At 36.5% G+C, this 24,011-nt stretch overlaps 3 protein-coding genes across 3 annotated transcripts; 1 reads left to right on the top strand and 2 right to left on the bottom strand.

Moving 5' to 3' along the window:
* Positions 1-4,236: 4,236 nt before the first annotated feature.
* On the top strand, positions 4,237-7,750 carry LOC113701737 (B3 domain-containing transcription factor VRN1). Its single transcript, XM_072056852.1, has 7 exons — positions 4,237-4,526; positions 4,653-5,124; positions 5,501-5,517; positions 6,091-6,321; positions 6,427-6,925; positions 7,035-7,162; positions 7,281-7,750. The coding sequence occupies exons 1-7, from the start codon at positions 4,416-4,418 to the stop codon at positions 7,527-7,529; spliced, it is 1,707 nt and encodes a 568-aa protein (XP_071912953.1). The 5' UTR covers positions 4,237-4,415; the 3' UTR covers positions 7,530-7,750.
* A 202-nt stretch (positions 7,751-7,952) lies between these two features.
* LOC113701735 (protein root UVB sensitive 4) lies at positions 7,953-12,236 on the bottom strand. The gene is made up of 10 exons (XM_027222500.2): positions 11,483-12,236; positions 11,173-11,319; positions 10,922-11,068; positions 10,435-10,497; positions 10,273-10,349; positions 9,850-9,955; positions 9,168-9,270; positions 8,944-9,095; positions 8,776-8,841; positions 7,953-8,607 (listed from the first exon to the last, which is right to left on the bottom strand). Exons 1-10 carry the CDS (start codon positions 11,990-11,992, stop codon positions 8,380-8,382), a joined length of 1,599 nt encoding a protein of 532 aa, XP_027078301.1. The 5' UTR covers positions 11,993-12,236; the 3' UTR covers positions 7,953-8,379.
* A 216-nt stretch (positions 12,237-12,452) lies between these two features.
* LOC140004132 (extra-large guanine nucleotide-binding protein 1-like) lies at positions 12,453-19,598 on the bottom strand. The gene is made up of 8 exons (XM_072057198.1): positions 17,676-19,598; positions 17,448-17,585; positions 17,260-17,364; positions 16,890-17,075; positions 15,876-16,056; positions 14,787-15,028; positions 14,198-14,361; positions 12,453-13,579 (listed from the first exon to the last, which is right to left on the bottom strand). Exons 1-8 carry the CDS (start codon positions 19,008-19,010, stop codon positions 12,988-12,990), a joined length of 2,943 nt encoding a protein of 980 aa, XP_071913299.1. The 5' UTR covers positions 19,011-19,598; the 3' UTR covers positions 12,453-12,987.
* Positions 19,599-24,011: the final 4,413 nt, after the last annotated feature.

Below are 24,011 nucleotides of genomic sequence, written 5' to 3'. Positions count from 1 at the left end.
CATGGGGTGGCTTTGTGGATAAAGTCTTGAGCATTCCCCATCACGAAAAGCATGCCAACTATATGATTTCCAATGGTAGAAATGCTTCCAATACCACCCATGCCATTTCCGCTACCACCACCACCAAGATGTTTGATTGGTTGGGTTGCTAGCCACTGTGTTGTTCCCCACACCGCTTGTAGAGCTTTTGTTTGCTGAGGTTGGATTCTATCTTTAGGTACAAGGAGATTATTGGTAAAGGGTTCAAGGTGAAGATGGTCTAATGCTTTTTTATTAGAAATCTGTCTAATGGATCTAAAAGGGTTCAAGGTGAAGATCTGATTTTTCTTTTTTTGGTTAGAATTCTTGTCTAATGGATCTAATGCTAATTCTGGTCCCGATGTTTCAATTATAGTTGGACGAAATTGCCCTTTGATTCCGGCTTGACTTGGGTATAAAATGACCGGAAGCACTTAAACTATGCATTTTTAACTGTTTAGGAGTTCATCGAAGATAAAAATTAGATTGAAGGTCAAAACTTGATAAGATGATGATAGCTTAAGGGCTTCCAAAATTTTTTACTCTTTTTTTGATTTAGAGATGGGATCCTCTCTTTCTAATCTTTTTTGATCTAGTTAAACCTATAGGTTAAGGTAGAAGCAAAAATAGAAATTGACGACTGACTGGAAAAAAAAAAAAAGAAGAATTGGTTTGGACACGAGGTTCAAAGCTCTATACCTATAGTAAAATTTAAACAGCATGTAGTAAAACACTCCTTCGATCTAAAGGTGGCTACTCTTTTTTATATTCCCCTTTGATTTAGATTGGAATCTTTTGATCCAGAGTTGGGATACTTTCTGACTCCTTTTGGTCCAATTGAGCATTCTCTCTAACATAGGTTAGACTAAAAGTACGAATAAAAGTTGATAATTGACAAAGCAAGCCTGGTCCAACGCATGCACAAATCTGGTGCGGTTTTACCTGATGTTGTCCAGCAGAAAAGCAAGCCTGACCTCTATACTGGCCTTTAGTACAAGCTGCGGTTCAGCAGTTCTGGCGTCTAGAGCTATCAGCTATGTGCTTGCGTGCATCTCGGCCGCACTCGAAAGTCGAAAATACTTTTCAAGGGGCCTGATTCTAAGTCTAGCCACAAGCCACGCAGCCAATAAAGCCAAATCATTCTACGGGTGCCAAATCTGACAACCTTTTCTACATGTGTTACAATTACATGTATATATGAGCATTTTGAAAACCTTCTATAAACATATTCCGAAGTTATCTTTTTATGTTTCACCTAGATTTTTCCTCAAAATCTTGATACACAACCCAAACAAGCTTGGAGAACAGTTTGGATTTTTTTTCCCAATCGGGTTAATAATTATTAAAATTCCATTCAAGCATATCTCATTTATCATTTTACCTCCTAACATTTTTTTGTCTCATTTTATTTCCTATTGGACAAAATTACCCCTATATCTCATAATTATTCTTATTTTTTCTTTCTTTTGTTTTTTTTCTTTTCTCTTTTTTCCTCCTTTGTTTTCTCTATCTCTTACTTCTTTCTTTAATTCCTCCTCTTTTTCACAAGAAACTCCATCTTAGTGATTGAAATTAAAAAATAGAAATTGCAAAAATCAAAGATCTAATCTTCTCTTTAAACAAAATATTTAAACCACGTCTCCAAAAATATCATTTTTTAACATTTCGATTCTTTTGCTTTCTTTCCTTTCCATTCCGATTTCTCGTTTTATTCTTAAAAAAAATCACAAGATGAATTTTGTGATCTAATTAATAATCATTAATTATAATTCATGACACATGACATCACACAAAAAAATTAAAATTAACTTTGGATGCCTTTAAAGTTTCACCAAAAAAGAGGAATACAAATAGTACCAAAGTAGGCATTTACCCGCCTTTATGTATTACACTGCACTAGGCCGTCCGTAGCATGATCAACCAAATGTTCCATAGACAGCACCGGGCAGTCCTTAGTCAAACATGAAATGTCATGCTACTAGGGCCTAGGCCCATGTGGGAAGCAAATCAAGTACTAATTGACAATTTGGTGGCATCGGTCAGAAGTCTGACAAAAAAGTCAATTGGGTTATGCACTCCCATCATAATCTCGATAGTTATAAGCAAGTATTTGACGTTTTCGTGAAGAAAAAGAGAAGCCTGGACGAAAGATAGTTAGATAGTAGTACAAACCCACATTCAAGATGGCAAATATGGGTTTACCCTCGTTCTTCAAGGTCCTGGTCCACGACTTCAAATCCATACTCGTGAATCCATGCTGTGTTGTACGTCTTCTTGCAGCGTATACGTTCAGTATTTGTGAATACGTTTGAACAAATACTGCCCGAGCGTGCCCTGCTAGTGATAGAGACCAAATATGGAGAAGCATGATGGTCTGTAAAGATAGAGCATGTTGACGGTAGCTACTGCTTTACGGATGGCTGGCTGGCCAAAATTTGTGAAGGATCTCGAGCTGAAAAAGGATGATTTTCTGGTGTTCTGGCTTGTGCTTCCCGTAAATTCCATCTTCATGTAGAGTTGCAATATATGGTGGCATCAGTGGGTGCGAGAAGGATTTAAGTTCGGCAACCACAAGCCATGGCCCCAAACGGCGGAGTAAGGCATCCCGTCTTTGTGTAATACTGGACTGTTCCAAACGCATTTGCGGAGGAGGCTGGGCTTAATAGCCAGGAAGGAAGTGATGGTGCGGTGTCTGCGTGGGTGGTCAACCACCGTCGGACTCAAGTTCAGCCAGAAATGTTGGGAGGGTCGACATTTGCGGATCCGGATGGACTGAATTCCGCACAAAGAACAATTTAGGGGAGGGAAAAAGATATGCGTTCAAGTTGATTCCTAAAACTGATAGCCAATATCAAAATCTTCAAGGATAACGACTTCACATGAAAAGGCCAGCCAGACTGTTGACTTCAAGAATGAAAGATAAATGGGGTGCCGTTGTTTGTGGAAACTATTCCAGTTTTTTTTTTTTTTTTTTGGCAAATCAGGTCTCTCTTCCTTTCGAAATTCTAACTTTGTATATTGTCAGTTCTCTTTTTGTGTTGGATGCATGTGGTACACTGGCAATGGAATTGGCTACTCATGCAATTGTTACACGTGAATCTCCAACCTTTTATTTTTTTTTTCTTGAATTAATAAATGGCACAGCGTATGGCTAAAGTCCCGTAAAGCTATTATATGACAATTCAATTCAATTTTGATTCTTGAACTAAGGGAGTTAAAAAAAAAGAAAGAAAGTCATGAATGTAATTACACTTAACTCGTACTATACTATAAAATGATAGTAAATGCTTTTCCAGTGTACGACTGTTTACCTTGTGCCTTTACTAATTACTTACATATATATATATATATATATACATATGTATATATATTTTTTATATTATTGATTGCAATAAATTTACACTATTCTATATTGAAAGGAGGGGATTCTGAAAAGGTTTAAGGGTATTTTGGAGGAGCATTTTAGAGGAGACTGAACCCCACCGGCCTAGTAACACTCATATTTTTAAAAAAATCTGAATTTTTTAAAATATAGACAAGAGGGTTTAATCTTTTTACCTACATCGAAGAAGCCAAAGTTTTAAAAATCTCTCGTTAGCCAACTATTTCTAGTTTTTACTAATCATATATATATATATATATATATATATATATATATATATAATAAAGTCGTATTCTCATTCTTATTTTTTCATATTTTCTCTTTTCTATGTGGCTTAAGTAGACTGCAAGTAGTTTCCTACGTGGCTTGCTCCGTTTTTTTTTAGATATATATCAATTCTTATTTCTTATAAAAATTTTTAATATTATATGATTATTATTTCCTACCCAAAAAAGGAACTGGAAAGTAATGCGATATAAATAAAAGAGACATAAATATCTCTATTGGATATATCTCCAAATTCATGCTAATAATTTGTGTACTGTATAGGAAATCGAAGTAAATAAGGATTATTATCACTACAAGAAGTAGAAAAGTAACTAATTATCGAAGTAAATTATTAGATATTCAAATTTATATTATAAGAATACTTTATATTATAATGCACATATAGTAATATACTTAAGAAAAATTATAATAAAATAGACATTAAGTTTGTATTTCATATCGATATTTTTATAAAATTAACTAAATAATTTATTTTTTTTCGAACATTCCGTTCAACCAATAGTTACAAAACTAGTTACTTATTAGTTGCACCCTGATGCTGTATTTAGCTTCCATTCAAATTCGTTGGCTGGTCAGTTCCTCTGCTCGAGATGCGAGGAGTTGCACTTCAAGAACAATAACTACATTACTTGCTCTTTGATTACTTCCTCAGCTAATCTCCCTCCCATCCATCTTCCAACTCCATCCCCCTTTGCCCCTTCCTCCACCAAGTAATCAGAAGCCATCCATGGCCACCGGTCAAAGAGGAAAAAAGGGATCACACCAGACAACCAATAATCCGGCCAAGAACCCACCACACTTCTTCAAAGTTGTGCTTTCTTCTGTCGGCCAAGGCATAGTAAGTAGCAGTAATAATCTAAATTAGTAATACTACTGAGCTCTGTTATTAGCATGTCATGCTCTTCCGCTACTGTAAGCTCTGTACATGGTGATTTTTCTGTTTCCTAATTATATAAACATTCAGAGAATTCCGACCGCGTTTATGAGAGAACACGGAGAGAGTTTGAAGAAAGTGGTGTGGTTAAAGGTTCCGACGGGAGCTTCATGGCCAGTAGCATTGCTCCAGACCGATGTTGGAACCTGGCTGCGGAAAGGGTGGCGGGAATTTGCTGAATACTATACAATTGACAGAAGTTATTTCTTGGTGTTCAGATACGAAGGGAACTCCCAGTTCTATGTCATAATATTCGATCCAACTGCTTCAGAAATTGAATATCCCGTCGAAGCCGGGAAGGGTGTCCATGATAATGATTTGGACCAGCTGCCTAGGAGGAGGACGAACCCAGTGCAGATATTTGATGAAATTGAATCTGATGATGATTCTATTGAAATCTTGGAGGAGATTCCGGCCGCTGCATCATCATCTCATGCCCATAACCGAAGAAAATCAGCTCAAGTTGATGGGAACAGGCGTTCTATTCGCGCAAAAAAGGAGAGTATTTAAGTTTTTATAAAGTAAAGAAATTTCTCTTATCAGTTCCTTTAGTTGTAATTTTCGAATAATATATATAAGTACCAAAAATGAGTTTGATTCACAATATTGATGTTAATTTTATTTGTCAGCAGAAGCATCTTTCCAACGCCAGTGACAAAATAATGATCGCTAAAAGACAATTTTATTGCTTAACAAAGAGCAAAACCTTTCACATCCAAGAATCCCTTCTTCATTCGTTTGATGCAGCCATCCTATAATGTTACTGATTTAATCATTCTGATAATTAACTTTACTTTGTTTTTTTTTTTTTGGTAGGGCACTCTTTCTACTTATTCATATTGTATTCATATTCATTGATCAAGTTATCTTTATTTCAGCTTTTTGTTTCGTCAAGGTTCCTTTTTTTCCCCCCTTGTTGGATTTCTGAGTGTACTTGGTCCTGCATTGGCTATTCCAGCAGGCAAAATGTAACTTACCCTTCCTGAGAAACAAAAAATCTATGTTCCCATTGGAGTTGTTATCCTTACTATGTACTCTGTCATAAGACTAAAAACAGTATTGACTAGTGTTCTTTTTCTTATTTTTAATTTACGGAAAAAGAAGTTTTGGGTTATGAATAACTGTTAATTAATCCAGGAAAATAAGGTAAGTGCACGAAGAAACATGATCTAATTCACATTTTGTAAGATTGTTTAAATCCCTGTTCAGTAAGTATAAAGCAATTTCCGTGATTCTGATTTTGTAAAAGTCGATAGAACAGAACCGGGGCATATAGTAAACACATGGCGGTATGTCTATTAGCACAGACAAATCAATCCCATCATTAATTTGACTAATCAATACGTATTGCCATTTCAGTTCATTTCCCACTGAGTTTCCTTTCCCCGAGGAATCAGAAAAGTGTTCAACTATTAGCATTATATTACGCCTTGGCAATTTGGCATTGTAGTACGATGCTTGCTCTTAGATTTCTCCGTCAGCCCACAATTCACCTTTGTTGTGTGAGAAGAAAGAGCTCTTAGGAGTAGCAATTACCAAGCCCTTTCATTTCTTTCTACCTTCTGCTATCACATTGCTCCTTTACTGTCAAGGAAGCAGCGGGATGGCTAACACCACCCATTCCAGACGCCGCAATCTTGTAATCAGCGATGCACCGCACTTTTTCAAAGTTGTCTTTTTCCCCATCAACAGAGGCATGGTAAGTACTACTATCAGTAACATTATGGTTTTTCATTCTAGTCACCTGCATGTATGTTACTGTTGAATTCTAATGCTAGCTTCTTCTTCTTGCTAATCCTCACAGAAAATTCCAACAGCGTTTATGAGGAGATATGGGGATAATTTGAAGAAAATGGTGTGGTTGAAGGTTCCAACTGGAGCTTCATGGCCTGTAGAATTGCTTCACAGTGACGAGGGAACTTGGCTACATAAAGGCTGGCAGGAATTTGCAGAATACTATTCCATTGAAAGATTCCATTTCTTGGTTTTCCGATATGATGGAAGTTCCCGGTTCCATGTCGTAATTTTTAATACAGCAGCTTCGGAAATAGAGTATCCAATGGAATCCGGCCACCACGGTATGCATGATCGTCAGGGCCAGCTGCCAAGGAGGACAAGCCTGGTGCGGAAGCCGGAAGAGATTTATTCGGATGATGATGATGATGATGAATCTATTGAAATTGTGGAGGAGATTTCTGCACCATGCAAGGGTAAAAAGCGGGGAAGAAAGTCAGAAAACACCCATCAGATTGGAAGGGATGATGGATTTGTGCATGGTCTTCAATTCGGAGGGAGGATAAAAGGTCAGTAGCTAGAAGTTTTTCCCTCGATCAATTAAATACTTTTTTTTTTTGTTAATTAACACAGTACATTTTTCTGATTCGGGTGTATAAATCTTTCAATTTTTTACAGCCAGAGGCCGCTCTGCGTTAAAGAAAAGTACTTCTATAGCTTATCAAAGAGCAAAAGCTTTCAAATCGAAGTGCCCATTCTTTATTGTTTTCATGCAGCCAAGTTATGTTTCCGGTTCATTCACGGTGGTAAGCTAATCATATAGTACTACTAGTATTCACCTTTTCAACTTATTTATGTTACTATTCCTGGTTGATTTTCTTCTCGGACGATGCGTAACAGATCATTTTTTTTTTCTCTTTGCAGAATATCCCATTGACCTTCGTCAGGGACTACCTTACTACTACACAGTCTCACTTGGATTGGGAGCTTCGTCTCTCGGAGGGGAAAAAGAAATGGTCTGCGAGGTGTACCTTTCATTCGCGGAATGCCAAAATTTATCGTGGTTGGAAGGAGTTCGTGGTCGAAAACAACTTAGTAACTGGTGATGTTTGTGTCTTCGAACTGGTCATGGGAGCTAAAATCTTCAACGTTACTGTATACAGAAGATGTTGAAGAACGTTCAGCAAAGTTATGTCCACCGCATCCCGATCCTGCCATGTTTATACGGAGCTTTAGTGGTTGACTTGCGAAGTCTTTTGTATGATGTTAGTTTGCTCTTGGCATTTTTTTTTTTGAAGTACTTTAGTTTTGCTCGCATGCATGGCATCATCTGATATGCCTTTTGGTAATAGTTTGTAGGATTATTGAATGAAAGACCGAGTATTGTTCTGGTATCAGATTGCAACATTTCTGGCTCCTGAACTTAGCAGGGCTTTTGTCTTTTCTTTTTGATGATTAGTTTGCTTAAAAGCTGCTGTGGTGTTCTTCTCTTTCTGTTATCCTTTTTGCTCCTCCTGGAAATTATGTGCTGGGGTGGAGGCTTTACCATTACACGGTTTACCTAAATTACCCAGTTTCGTCTCATTCACATATCAATGGAATGATAGCAGTAACTTTTCTGAAATTGAAGCATGCCACAACCTGGCAAAAATCTACACGAGGTTGACAAAGTGACGGGATGCTAAAGTTCGCCCTCTGAAAGTGGACCTTTTAATTCCGCTTTTGCCTCTAAACTGCCCTCAACAACCACAAATTCTGCTTTTAAGTTCCTATCTGTCCAAAAGAATATTGCCACACGAAGCCGTCCTCTAGCATGGAAATTAAACTGACTTCTTTTTCTTCCGGTTACAGGATTAAATGCTTTTCTTCTCTTCTGGTAAATTGGTTGTCCTTGTGGCTTTTTTTATCTTCTGATTCTGTTTCGAGTTGGACTTCTCCCTTGTCACCATCCTGCCCCCCTACCTTGGCTTTCTGAAAAACAATTTGAACCCGGAGAATGGGTTTCTGTGGATGCTTAATGTCTTCAGTCAGCCACAAAACTATATCGAGCTTGCTCCTGCGCAGTCAATAGAATGTTCTTACAAGCCCACCCCACAGCCAACATCTCTTCATTCAAAATGTTCACGTTCAATTTCGCTAACTTCTTGCTGTCGTCGATCAATTCGAACCATTCTTGAGAATGTGGATAGGGGCACTCAGAAGATTCAACACTGTTCCTGCTACTTACAAGATGTTTGCGGATGTAACATGCCTACACATAGAAGAAGATTTCTTTAACTTTATCCAGTAGTCATATCCTCAAATTCTAAATTTAAGTAAAACACAGAAATTTTAAGGAAGAAGCACAAGTCGAGCCAGCGGAAGGAACCATTCTAGCCACATTACAAGAAATATTATGGAGAGCGAGATTTCTGCTTACCTGCAGTAAACCTGTCATAACATCTGAATAGCAAGCTCCTTCCCGTATAGAAAGAACAATCCCATGCTGTAAATTTTTTTCCAACAATAAAGTACAACAGAGAGTCAGGAAAAAGCAGAAGTCATTAAACACAAAAAATCCCAATTATGGTTTCACACTGGGGCATACTCGACCAATTCTCGACAATCCTTTGCTGAATCTCTCCATGCATATGAAATAGAAATCCTCGTCCTTCAAAGCTTGCATTGTCAGCATTGCTAGGTGAGGTAGTTGACCTCTCACATTTAAGCAACCAATTCTAATTGGCCAAAGTTCCCTGCCTAATGAAAAACTAACTAAGAATTCATGACATTGAAGCTTCAATATGGAAAAATGCAAACTGGGGGCCTCACCTTTTCTCCACGAGCAATTGATACCTTCCTCTCTACTTATGTCAGCAGGTGATGGAATGTATTTTTGATGAATCCATGCATTAATAATAATCTCAAGCCTATCCTGGACGAGTAAATTAGAAAATAAGAAACTCATTCAACACCACAATTAAATAGACTCCGAATCTTCTTCCTCGTTAAAAAGGTATGAGAACAGAGGGAATAGAGTCTATAATGAAAAGATGAATCTGCATTTCAAACAAGTATACAAGAGGAGATCTCATCATATCTTTAATTGGTCAATAGGACAGGAAATATAGGCAGCAAAAAGTAGCTTTAGAACGGAATCAGATTCAAATAAATAGGCAATCAGCAAACTTTCAGCATCAAGTGCGAATCAAACTAGTTTTGCAAAATGACCCCAATAACACTTCCTAAGTTGGATTTAGTGGGAATGATTCTTGCATTTAGATAGCAGGCTAGGCTATATCAGTACTAGGTAAGGACCATTTTTGTGAGTGCTGGCTTGAAAACTACAATTGTCAATGGAAAAGAAAGGAAAAAGATATATATTGTTTAATTGGTCGAATTTGAAGCAAGAGGAGCGTAAATAGACACATATAATTACCTGTAGGCTTGATTTTCAAAAAATTTAATGCGAAACTGAGGAGCTGGACACACTGGAAGCAGGAAAAATACCAACCTTGGTCAGTGTTTGCAGATGCACATGCTTCAGCCCTTGATAAATTCCAAAAAGATCAATTGCCGAGAAGATTGGGTATACCACAAATGGTAGAGCTGCCTGCAATCTTTCACATAATTGCAAAGAAAGGCATATAGCAAGTCTCAAATCACTTCAGTACACATCTTCAACTATTAATTACAATATAACTAAGCATCATAAAGGAAAAGCCACAATCTACCAAAGTACTGATCTTTATTTTCATACATTTTCATTTCTATCAGAACCTGATATGCAGTTAAAAGGGTCTAATCTCAAGTACACACATCTCACCAACTCTTACAGCAAATTAGTCTGTCGAGTACATGAAATGATTGTAACCCCTGCTTTGAGGATCGTGCACAGATATAATCTAATAATAACAGCAAAAATGAGAGTTCAAACCTTTGGTTATTTCTAAGCATGATATTTAAGAGCACTGCTAGCACAAGACCAAGGTTATCAAAACAAACTGTTTGAATCTGCAATCCAATAAAAAATCAGATGTCATGACATAAAAAACCTTGAAGAATAAACAACTATCAAGCTGCAAAACTTATAGTTAACCTGTGCCTTCGCAGAAACTTCACCAAGGTTATCGGCAACTGCAAAGCTTCTATGCACAGCTGTCTGGTAACAATGGGGCAATAGTGAAGATATGGTATCAAATATATTCTAAAAATAAATATAAGAAAAGCACATGGTATTCCAATCTGTGACTTTAAAAAAATTAACTTGTGAAGTATGCTATAGGGGAAAACTACACGAAACGCAAGTGAAATAATCATATATTAGAAAACCATGTGTCACCTAGATCCCCTTTATCCAGCCTGAAGACGTGAGAGAGATGAAGCTCTATGGCAACTTGTAGTTTCAATTGGCTCATGACAATGAAATGCACCATTATTGTGGTGTTAATTACATGCCAGATATTATATTTTGCAAATTTGAAGTCTTATCACGAGGAAAAGGAATTAATTCAATGAAGAATAAGTAGTTGCACAAAAGCCGAAAACATGAAAAACTAGTAAGCTAACGTCATACAGAAACTTACACCAGTGGCCAAGTAGCATGCTAGGCTTATTTGCTTTGCAATATTGGCAACCGAAGCAAGCAGCAAGAAGTAACTGGGAAAAAGCGGAGTCAGCAGCTCAACTCCAATGCTCAAACTGAAGAGAACAGACGTTGAGAACCTGACTCTCTTCATTTGGGAAGAGAAAAGTGAAAACGATAGCATAAACTTCACCTCACATTCCTAAATACGCAAAATGCTGCACCAATATTCTTCTTAAATAAAGTCTATACCTTAAGGTTGGTATCAAAAGCAGATGCTAGGCTAGCAGTGTAGATACACCTGCTAAGCCGTCCAAGCCCATCCTTCAACACCCAATTCAAAGCAGCGGCCGAGGGAAGCGACCTTTTGTAGCCTATTCCAATTGCCCTGAACATTGCCTACACACGCCTTGAAGTTTGGCCTATTAGCTTCCTTTACATTTGCAACGCAAATTAAGTAGCTTTTTAACGTTTAATCCAGGATGCTGCAACAAGAAACCATGCAAGTCTGGTCCACGGACCGACCAAATTAAGCTGATGAAAATACTCTGAAAAACATTACCTGGGTAGCAAGAACCTGAAGAGCTGAGCTGAAAACTCTGTGCAACAACTTCCATTTAACATATTCCAGATAATTTCCACTCACTTCCCTTGGGAGGAAGAAGTTTCTCAAAGCAGAATTGCAGATTCTAACCAGCCTCCGAACCGCATCATCAAAATCAAGACAAAAGTCCCATAAAGAAAAAGAATTGTCATGAATAGGTACCAATTTCAGTCCGTTACCATCCCAGAAGTACCTTGAAGCACTGCCGGAACTTCGAATAACAATGGGAAGTTGATAAGAATTTGTGGGTTGTTCTTGTTCTTGTTGATTTTTGTGGTTTTGGTGGTATTCTTTTTTAAAGTCAAAGTCTTTGTGAAAGTTGAACGAGGATTTCAGGGAGCTTACAACTCTTAAGGGTTTAACCGTTTTGGCCAGTTCGATTAAGGAAATTTTGGCATTGGGAGAAGAAGCCCACGAATGGTGGCAATGAGTAGAGTTGATAGAAGTTGCACATAAACTGGATTGCATGAGAAAACCTCTAAAATGAAAACAATAGAAAGGGAGATAGGAAGAGCGTGTGCGCGTTCTGATTTCTCTAGTAGCTGAAGATGGAGCTTTTCTGCCTTCGCCTTGGCCTAATTGCGGGGAATTTACTGTACGACGAAGAAGGCAGGCGGACTGGGAATGGGATGTCCCACTAAACAGTATACACCCAGCCGACCGTTGTAACGTGCATTTCTGTTGTCTCTATAAGTTTCATTCTCAGTTCTTTCTGGACGTGATAACAGGGGCCCAATCATCAGGCAGAGAATTTTCCTATTTCCACCGGGATCGACTTAGTGTTTAATAAGCACCTTTATTAGTTATTACTTATTACTAATGAGAAGTGTTATTTGCAATAATATTTTATTATTCACGCTCTCACTGTCATTTTAATTATATAATTTTCATTTGCAAGACTATACATACAATAAAATAAAAGCAACGATGAGAGTGCAAATCTAATATTTCCCCTTGCTAAAAACTACTCAAAGATAGATTAGAGTGATTCCTTCCACACTTTTAATGTACAATTTACACGCTCTGGCTGGATGGAAAGTAGAGCATAAACACTGGAAAAATTACATTTTACAAATATCACCATCATCATAGATCTTCATTTCGAACTGTTGAATGAATTTGCAAGGACGAGAACTGGCATTTTTCTTTCTTCCATTCGTGTCAAAGCTCGCAGCAACTATGTCAAAGTAGCAGTGATATCAGAAGAAAACCAAATCACTTGGAAGGAACGTGTTAAAGCATAACCAGCAGTGTGTTGGCATCCAACTCGGTGTGATTCAGTCCACAATAATGTCATGCCAGCCCAGTAGCCGGCGGCAACAACTCACAACACTACCAAATTCCAGACGTCTGACCATTAGAACTATGATTATCTTGTTTTACACAGTGGTGCTGTTTCTGTACAGTGGTGCTGCATATTGACGTATCTCGGCTACAAAAGCCATCTAAAGCCTGACCTGGTATCAATGAGAGAAAGAACTTGCCTCAGTGCTATAAACTGAATACTCACTGGCGCTAAAATTTGGCCTCTCGTCATCCCACTTGACAATCTCCCTTGCCAACCTGAGTGATTGATCTACGCTATTTGGCTCCAAACCATTCACCAATGAAACATACAACTTTCGATCGGTGAGAGAAGAAAACAACCTCTTGAATTTGACAGCAATGTAATGGAAACCCAGCTGTCCCAAGGAGGGTGCATGGTTGACACTGCTGTTAGAACTGTTGGCACGATTACGACTCGTTACTGGATGAAAATCGTCAAACCATTCACATTTGGTTAGAGAAATCCGTTCTATCTTTTCCTCGAACAAATCATATTTGTTAAGCAATAGAAGAAAGTCCATCTGATCAAAAGTTGGATGAGAAACAATGCTCTCAAAGAACTTTCTGCTCAACATCATCTTGTTCACCAAGCTTCTGTTTTCATCAACGGCAAACTGATCATACTCACTTAAGGCCACAGCGAATATGACAATTCGAACATCTTCAAACATCTCCAGCCACTTGCAGTTTTCTCCAAATCCTCTTGACTGCACTCTGATAAGCTGGAACCTGCAAAAGAAGAATGTCACCCTTTGATTACCAGAACAATGATGAAGTTCAAAATTAATAACAAGCCCGAAAATAATGCAGCAGGAATCATCAATTTAGACTGCAGCATTGTCTTCCAGACTTTTGGATCTTTGATTGAATACCCATTCTTTTTGCACCATCACCAGGGATAGATTAACAACACATCATGTCCTGTATTAGAATTGGAACATTGATAATCTGGTACAATAACTGCCCTATGCAAAACATTTTTTTTTTTTTTTGCTGACAAATAATGAAATGGGACCACAAGACAAGCAAAGGTTCCTAATGGAATACATGCCAACAATGATTTTTCTGTGATCATCCAAGGAATGATGATTGCTCGAGCAATTCTGCTATACATTATAAAACTCTCTATTTGTTTTGGTCTTTTTCCCTCCTAAATCATATTAACACTAAGAGTCAATTGTTGCAATTCACTAAAAGAATAAACATTTTGCAAACTAAGCCTATGACTTTCACCAATTGCATGAACAAGAAATATTGGATATGGACCAAGACACGAAAGAGCAATTTTATCAGACAAAACTCTGAGCAGTTAAAAGTAAATTAAGATGAAGAAGCATGAAGAGTTACCTGAGCAGAGACTCATGTTGGTCACTGCTGTTAAAGTTTTCTTCATATGCTGGTTCGGGGAATAAGAAATCCACACAAGCAACCCCATTGGATGAAGTAACACCCTCGGCATAAAGGATATCCACGTCAGTTGGTTCATAATCGAATCTCAGTATGTCAACCATCTAAAGCAGACAGGAACAATCAAATTAGACCCGACACGTGAAGAGACACATCCATTAATCCATATGTTACTTAGTCCATATACTGAAACCATTAAAGCTATAACACTTAGAACTTCCCTAATCACACATTAGTCTAAGACAAGTGATGGTAAATGCTTGTTTAGGTACTTCAGAGTAAATCAAGCAAACCCAAAAGCCCAAACATGCAATCACTAAAAGACTATGCAATATCATCAACCAATCTGAAGTAGCATAACATAAACTTCTTCAGAAGATGCAATCCAAGTCTGGATCAAGACTATGGGAAAAAGGTTTGCTAATCCTTATGTTTCAATCAAAAGTAAACTCCACGCGTATATCTAGTCAAAACTGAGAAAGAAGTCTTTCCTGACAAAAATTAAACACCTAGGGAGGCACCATCTTACCCGCTCTAAAAAATAACCAGCAACACTTGGTAGCATTTCCAGCTCAGACCTCCGCTTATAGGCTGCCTGAATGGCTGAGCTGCTCCACATTTCCTCAATCAGAGGGGCATATTCCCGAATAGAAGCAGGGAAAACAGCTTCAAGGTTACCTGACACCATAACTTTGAGAAGCCAATCAGAGAAAGCTTTCAGCCTTCGACAAATGGAATAGATGGTTTGTTCCTCTCCACCATCAGTACGCCCTGTAATTAGCCAGAAGAATTCCAACTTAAGATATTACTCATACCGAAAATCAGAATTGGTCAATTCAACGGTGTTGCAAGCATGCAACAATACAGCAATCCTTCAAAACCAATCCAAGTATCTGAAGAATGAAGGTATATCTCCTTTAAAGGTTTTTAAAGTGTTTAAACTGGTCTTCATTGCAGGACTCCATTGTTATGCAAGTTTAAACCTCAACTTCTTTTTTGAATTGTCAATGACTGGTTTATTATACCTATGATATGGTAAAAAAAGTTCCAAACAATTAAGTGACTGTCTCATTAACACAGAAATACAAATACAGTTTCCATGCAGCACTATGTGTAGGATATGGTCAAAGGAGGACAAATGGGACCCGCCAGATTGTCACTTGTTAAATCTTTAGACTTCTTTGTCCTCTAGTACTCCAAAACTTTCAAATTGAAACACAGGGCAGCTATTTTAAGCCCTATAAACTTCATGAAGTGGCCTTGTGGAAGATCCTTTCTGACATAGCTAATATTACAAAAGAGAATAAGCTACACTCGTAACTTCAGAGTGAAATAATCAGGGAGGCAAATGAAAGAACCACCTGGATGCTTAGTGCCCCATTGGAAATAAATGCAGCCATCTAAATAGGAAAAACTACAGCATCCACTAATTTTTTTCTTACTGTTAATCATTTCTTTGATAGGTACCATGCATCCTTTCCCTCAAATAATAAATTTTGATGCATAATTGAATAACTTGAACAAATTCTTGATCCATTCCAGCCATACTAAGAACGTCATGGTGCATGGCTGTACTCAAGTCAAAGGAAATCAACAATATAAAACAACTATATCATACCTATGAGCTCATCTTCACTCGAAGGCTGATTTACCCTTAAATCGTTCAAATTCTCCTCTTCAAAACGCTCACGCCCCTCGAGAAGTATACCAAGGTATCTATACACATTGCTCTGGATCAATAGTTTAATGTTCTCACGCTCCTCCTCTGAGAAAGGGACGTCTTTGTAAAGTATTTTGGCCTAATACAGCAAGTTACAAGAATTTTTTAGACATATCCAATAGCACAAGAAAGAGACACCTAAAGAATAAACAACAAAATGTTGAGACACACACAAACAGCACCAACAAGAAAAAGATTATAAGCATTAGGTACATACATAATTTGCAGAGTTGTCTCATATCTGCTTAAAAGAGAAAAAAGAAAGAAAAAAATAAAAGCAAAAGAAAAGAGGCAATAGGCTATGGCTGCAGAATAAAGACGGAACTCCTATAGTCTGAACCAGCATCAGCAAGACAACTATCATATAACTTGTTAGAAATTCCTTAGTGGAACCACCACAATTATATAGGCATGTTATAGTGTTTTATCACATGAAGTTATTAACAGTTTGTTATCTTTTACCCTACAGAAGAATTCTATACTTGAAATACGTATTTAAAGCATGACTAGAAAAGCAGGACATAATTATATACTTCAAAGTCTATGAAGCTTTGAGTTCTTTGTGTCTTTAGAAGCAGACAGAATTTAGCTCCGGTAATGTTACAAGGCCATATAAATACATAAAGTTCTCCATCACCATGGACCAAAAAGGAGCTATTGCTACTCAACAAACTATTTGATATTTCAAAATCATTATTCCATACACAAAATATTGAAATTGTCAAAAGCAGGATGATGGTTATTCCTCAACAAAAGGACAGCTAATTTGTCTGTTAAAGCAAAAGACTGCAAGAAATAGATATAACGCACCACAAAGAAGGGAATCAGTTAAACTCTTGTCTAGGCAAGAGAATTGATTACAGACATAAGAGCAAAACGTTCACGAACTTGTGCAGTGGATAGCAAAATCACCTGCTTAAATATGGTGCTTGTTCCAGATCCACTATATCCAATTAAAAGAAACTTTTGAAGTGCCCTCTGCTCAAGGTAGTCAGGTGCTGTATGACTGATAATATTACTGACTTGATCTCCAGAAGCACAAGAGGATTTTGAAGGAACTGGAAGAGAGAGAACAGCGCAAACCAGCTTTGTTCCAGCCTGAATAAAGAGGACGCAGAAAAAGAAAGTTGAGGGGAAAAAATGTGTTCACTTAATATCCAAAATCGATTTGTGTGCTGAACAGGTGTATTTGCAAGTGAGAGAATGCATGACAAGTTAGAGAAGAAAGGCAATTGGAGAGAAATTTTACAAAATCAAGCATATCTTTTCCTATTTATCCCACCTTGCCCCAGATATACCCTTTGGTATTCTTCTGTCCTTCTTCTTGGTAAGAACCATCCTCGTTCACCCAAAAATGTGGGTTTCCTGCACATTGTACACCGGCCAACTGTAGCAACAGAGACAAGGCAGTCAATAGCTATTTTGTAAGAATTTTCATTACTGACTTAAGCAATTGATGTGAATAAGCACCTGCAACATTCGTAGTTCTACTTTTGTGATTTCACGGCCATTAATATAAACCTGAGTGTTTCCATTGCTAGCATCTGGCTTGATAGGACCACCTACATTCAGATGGGGACTAATAATTTGAGAAGGCTTCTGCCCTTCCTGTTAAAATCAGCAGAAAACTCAATGAAGTTGCCCAAAATTGGGAAGAACAATATCTACAGTAAATTCCCTTTAAAAAATTTTCATCACCTTTCCCCAAAGACCAGATACTTTGTCGTACCAATAATTTCCTGGTTTTAATTTTTTTGGAGGGGCTGGGCAGCTTTGCAAAAGAATTAGCTCCTCATAACAAAGAGGTCTTCCATTTACACAGACATACTCTGGTGGCAGCTGATTTACTTCACATAGTTTCTCTGCTTTCATAATCTGACGGATCTCCAAGTCATTGAGCAACCGCTTGAGCATTCTAGAGCACTTTCCCAAGTTAACTCGCTTTGACTCATCAATCTGAAAACCAATGCAACTAAGGCACTTTCTTCCTTCTGGCATAGACCCCATTGCTCTCAGCACACAATTACTGCAAAATTTAGCATCACAAACCATACAGACCTCCTTCTCAGTAAACCTATTTCCTTTCAAGCATCTATAACATGCCCCTTTCCTCACCTTGACTGCAGGTTCCTTCTTTGCACGAACTACCTCAGGACCAGCTCGACTAAAGCGGTCATTAGAGTCCTCATCCTCAGACTCAATATCACAGAAAGTCACAACTGGGGCTCGTTTCACATCACAACCAGGTTCATTACAGCCATCCGCAACCTTAAGAGAGGATACCCGAGAAGACGGGTAATCCACACTAATTACGGACTCATTTGAGGCCCAATCAGGCTTGTTCAAATCATTATTATAGTCCAAACTCCCTTTATAGTCTCTAGAAATCATCATTTTACGGGAGCTTTCTGATAATTCCCTTGACTTCTCAAAGCTGCCGGAGAATCCCAATGGCCCGGAACTCCCCACGCCGTTCAACAACTCGCGTGAGTGATCATGGCTAATGGAGGAAGATCCCAAACCATTTGACCTATCAACCATACCAGACAACTCTCCTGATTCATATTGACCGCAGGGATAGTGCGTATCAAGAGAACTACTTAACTCTCCTGATAAATCGCAGCCATCATTACCAGGCCGTCTTTCCTCAAATGCATATACCGAGCTAGGAGAAACAGTAATTTCAGACCCTGAAGCTAGTTCTTTACTCAGAGACTCATCCCTAATAACAGCACCATTTGGCGATTCAAACGCAATAACAGAAGTTGGCGAAACATTGGATTCAGACCCTAGGAATTTCAACTCTTTGGAAAACTTTTTAGTTAAATTATTCGCTAATATTGGCTGAACTACTGGTAAGGACAACTTATCAGGCAAAGGCATCTGTGAAACCACCGCGGCCACCGGAATCCGATCGACATTGATGGGCACCGCCCGCGGAAGCTCGCTGGTAATTGGTGGGCCGTGATATTCCATGGCAAAAGCATACTCCAACCTCTCCTCCACCACTATGTTCCCCACTTCCGGCGACATTTTCCCTCCTCCGGATTTACCCCTTAACAGCTTTTCGCTAAAAGTACCATTCGCGATGTCGAAAAGTTTATCCCAAGTGGAGCTAAATCAAGATATACACAGACCCGAAACCCAAAAAAAGACAAAATGTCCAAACGAAAATTACAGAAAAAAATAACACGAAATAAGTGATGGATTTTGTGGGAGCATAAAGAGAAGTGCTTATCTTGGCCTGCAGCAACTAGAAAAGAAGGGATTCCTGGGAGAAGTGGAAAAGAATAAAAGTGAAAGAGGAATTCAGGGAGCTACAAACATCTGTCTTAATTGAACTGGGATTAAGGAATAGGAGCCGGAGGTAAAGCGGACAAGATCAAATGCTTAAGGTAAAATCCTGAGCTAGGGACCACAGAGACAGACTTTTGGTTGGGTTGCAATGGAGGAAAGAGTGTATCGGGAAAGTGACGAGGAGTTAGGCCTCTGTTGCTTTCGAGTAGGGAGAGTGGGGGAAAAAGACGGCAGAAGAAGGAAGCACTTGTGGTGGGTGCTTCCCACTGTTGTTCTGTGTGAGAGGAGAAGGAGTGGCATTCTTTTTTCCTCCCTTTTTCTTTTTTCTAACCCGTTTCTCCCCATTTTGTTTTACCGTAAACTCGTTTTTTTTCTTAAATACACATGCTTATATAATTATTGCACCCTTACATTTAAAATTTTTTAAAATTAATTATATTTTTTCTCTTAATAAGTGCCTATTTGACATTGGTTAACCGAATTGATATAATTTTAATTAATATTTTGATAAGTTGAGACTCATAATCATAATCCTTCTTATGTTAAAATAATATCAGATGACTTTCGACAATTCTAAAGACATGTGATACGCCTACATAATACACGTAGAAGTGAACCTTTTAGTTGTTAGTTTAAGTACAAGATGTTACAACTATCAAATGCGGTCGTTTATTCAAGTTTTGAATCTTCAATTATGTGAGCTCAATAATATCTGGAAAAAAATATAAAGTGTTCTTAATTTTGTTTGAATTGTCATTTTTTTCAAAAAAAATTTTACGCATTCATTAATATTTTTTTTAATTATATTTAATTTATATATCAAATTATTATAATATATTTTTTTGTAAAAAAAATTCAAAAAATAGTAATCGAAACAGGTAATAGAGTATATTTAAGGGATAATTTCAGAAACTTCCCCTGAGGTTTCTGACATTTACACTTACCTCCCCTGTGGTTTGAACAATTACACTGACCTCCCCTGAGGTTACTAATCCTTTACAAATTCAGTCCAAATGATTAAAATATTATTTTAGAGAGTAAAATTATAATTTTGTACCTGATTTGTCCTTTGTACCACATGTCCAATTAGGCCTGTCAATCGGGTCTAATGAGTCGGGTTTTGATGAGTTCAAGCTCAACTCATTTAATTTGAAACATTTTCGAGTTTCGGGCTATGAGTTTCGGATTCGTAAATGTGAATCTCATACTCAGCTCACATAATATTCGGGTTGTGAGCCTTAATCGGGCTTAGCCCAAACTCACTTATTACTCCTTAATTTTCTTAATATAATTACTATAACTATTAAGTTGTAAAACTAAGTTAACATTTACAAGACTATAATATTAAAACTAAACATGAACAAATAATAGTTCTTAAAAAGTATATAAACCAAAAATTTTTTCAACAATATTTATATTTAATCCATTTAAAATGCATGAAAAATAGTAATAAAACATGCGATCATAAGCCAATACATCTTTAAAAGTTGAAACTTTTTTTATAATCTTGTGATTTAAATCCAAATATGCTTGATGATTTTTGTATTTGTAGACCAAAAAAAAATCAACCAATAATATGCCAATACAAAAATTTACTCAACCAATAAGAAAAATTAGAGATTTAGTTATGCATTACTAATATTGGCTCTCAAGAAATCTCATGAAAGAATCTTTAGATGTATTTTTGTATTTTGTAATTTATATATATATTTAGTATTTAGTAAAAATATATTTGGATATATAAATATACATAATATCAAAATATAAATATTATATATATAGGTAATTAAAGGGCCGGGCCTATATCGGGTTTGAGCCTAATAAGGCCCAAGCTCGGCTCACATTTAATTCGGGCCTATTTTTTAGGCTCAAGCTCAGACCGGCTCACTAAATGATCGGGCTCATCGGGCTTTCTGTCGGGCCGAACGAGCCGAGCTCGGGCTGGCCCAGCCCCATTGACAGTCCTATGTCCAATGAATGGCAAAATATTACAAATTAATTAACAATTAATAAACTTTAACGAGCGTAGTTTATAGGCAAATACATATTGCCTATTTAAAGTATCAGCTCTTTACATGTATTTTACTTTCAAACATTTACTTTATCACAAATATTTATTCTCAAATACATATTTGTATTTACTCTCAAATATTTAATTTTTGTTAAACACAAAATCTACCAGTTTTTCTTCCGTAGAAATATTTATATAACACTTTTTCAATTTTAGTTATAAATATTTATATATTTAACATAAATTAAATGATTCAGGATAAAATATCCATAAACAGCCAATACTTTACTCATGTAATGGATGAAAGTCATAAAAAATTAATAGTTTATGAGGCCATTTATTTTTTAAAAATTATTTAATTTATATTAAATAAATAACCTACTGATTTTTTTTGCAAGAATATTATTTTAACACTTTTTAATTTTTAATTACAAATGTTAATATATTTATCATAAATTAAATATTTGAAAATAAAATATCTGTAAAGAGCCGATACTTTAAATAGGATATGCGTATTTGCCTATAAACTACACTATTTAAAGTAAGGAGTATAGTTTATTAATTTAAGTTAAAGAGTGTAGTTTATAAGCAAACACGCATAACTTATTTAAAGTACCGGCTCTTTACAGGTATTTTATTTTAAAATATTTAATTTACAATAAATATATCAATATTTGTAATTAAAAATTAAAAGGTGTTACAATAATATTCTTGTAAAAAGAAAATCGATAGGTTATCTATTTAATATAAATTAAATTTAAAAAAAAAAGAAATGGCCTATAAAATGTTAATTTTTTATGACTTTCATCCATTACATGAGTAAAGTATTAGCTCTTTATGAGTATTTTATTCTAAATCATTTAATTTATGTTAAATACATAAATATTTGTAATTGAAATTGAAAAAATGTTATATTAATATTTCAACGGAAGAAAAACTGGTAGGTTTTGTATTTAACAAAAATTAAATATTTGAGAGTAAATACAAATCTGTATTTGAGAATAAATATTTGTGATAAAATAAATGTTTGAAAATAAAATTCATGTAAAGAGTTGGTACTTTAAATAGGCAATACGTATTTGCCTATAAACTACGCTCGTTAAAGTTTATTAATTGTTAATTAATTTGTAATACTTTGCCATTCATTGGACATGTGGCACAAAGGACAAATCAGGTACAAAATTCTAATTACACTCTCTAAAATAATATTTTAATCATTTGGACTGAATTTGTAAAGGATTAGTAACCTCAGGAGAGGTCAGTGTAATTGTTCAAACCACAGGAGAGGTAAGTGTAAATGTCAGAAATCTCAGGGGAGGTTTCTGAAATTATTCCTATATTTAAAGTACCTAATTTGATATTGTTTAATATTTTAACTTCTTGAAGAAATACACTAATGCTTTGTGTGACTGAGAGAGAAAGACAGAAAATGGAGGTAGGCAAATAGAGAACGAAAAATTGGTCGTGGTGGTGGGTAGACTTGTGGAGGGCGTCGCGGAGAGATCGATCGAGTGAGTGAGGAGAGAGATTTGTCTTTTACCTCGTGATTGGCATCGAAACAGTTGCTTTATGACGACCATGGTCCCGACGTCGTCCTGGGATTTTGAGTTGCTTTATCTTTTTTAGATTAAATATTTTTCGGAAATTTCACCCCTTATTCTACTTTTTGTTTTGATCGGCGGCAGATGCGCGTGGAATGTTATTCAGTGGAACCTCGGTCACGAGACTCCAGCTTTAGTTTGCATGAGTTGCAAATTATTATTATTTTTTAAAATTGCTACTTTTTCTAAATAAATGGAAACACTAAAATAAATCAAACTCAACTTAGTTAAAAATCTAAAACAAGAATAGTTATCAGGCAAGTGAATGTTTTCATTTGTCAAAGGAAATTCCAAAAAAAAAAAAATGGAAAAAGAAGCACATGTTTACGTGAAGTTATTTTACGGCTCATGAGATCTTTTCCTTGGTCTTCGATGGATTTTTCTTGTTTTTTTTTCGGTCAAACTCAACTCAAAGAATTGGATAAGAAGCTTAGCGGAAAATTTGGTTTTAAGCATGTATTACCACAAAAATCCAATTTCCAATGACACGTACAAGTTTCCTTTTTTTTTTTTTTTAAATCAACCCCTGGATTTTATTTATGCATCGACTTTTGTGGTTGACATTTTTGTCATTCTTCTTTAAAAAAAAAAAAATTGTGAAACCAATTTAAGCAACAGAATAACACATATATCGGATATTATAGCGAGATAAAGAGGATCTGATGAGCCCAATCGACTATAAATTATGTCATTTTTAGAAGGAAAAAATTCACTTTAAAGGAATTTAATTGGACGAGAAAGGGGATGAAATTCTTTGTTATCTCCACCTTACACCAGATCCGCAAAGCAAATTGAAACTCACACTCTCAAGCACGAAGCATGAATTTCAAATCCCGAATAAAGGCGTGGTCCATCACTATGCAGAAAGATATATCAAATCAATCCTCTCTATGAAAACTTGTTCGTTATAATGTTGCAGCATATCATGCTTTCAAGCTCTCGCCCGTTTGGATTGTTATTTTCTAGAGTTTTTATATAAAAAATATATTGCAGCGATTTAATGTATTAAGGTAAAAAGGTGATTAAAAATATATTCATAAAAAACGTGAAAAATATTTTTTTGAAGAAAAATGGCAATCCAAACAAGGGATCACTGGCATCCACCTTCTACCAAATTCTTGCAAG

This window comes from Coffea arabica, chromosome 7c, assembly GCF_036785885.1.
Source record: "Coffea arabica cultivar ET-39 chromosome 7c, Coffea Arabica ET-39 HiFi, whole genome shotgun sequence".
NCBI lineage: Eukaryota > Viridiplantae > Streptophyta > Magnoliopsida > Gentianales > Rubiaceae > Coffea > Coffea arabica.
Note: the sequence above shows the minus strand (reverse complement) of the source record. Positions and strands in the feature narration are given on the sequence as shown.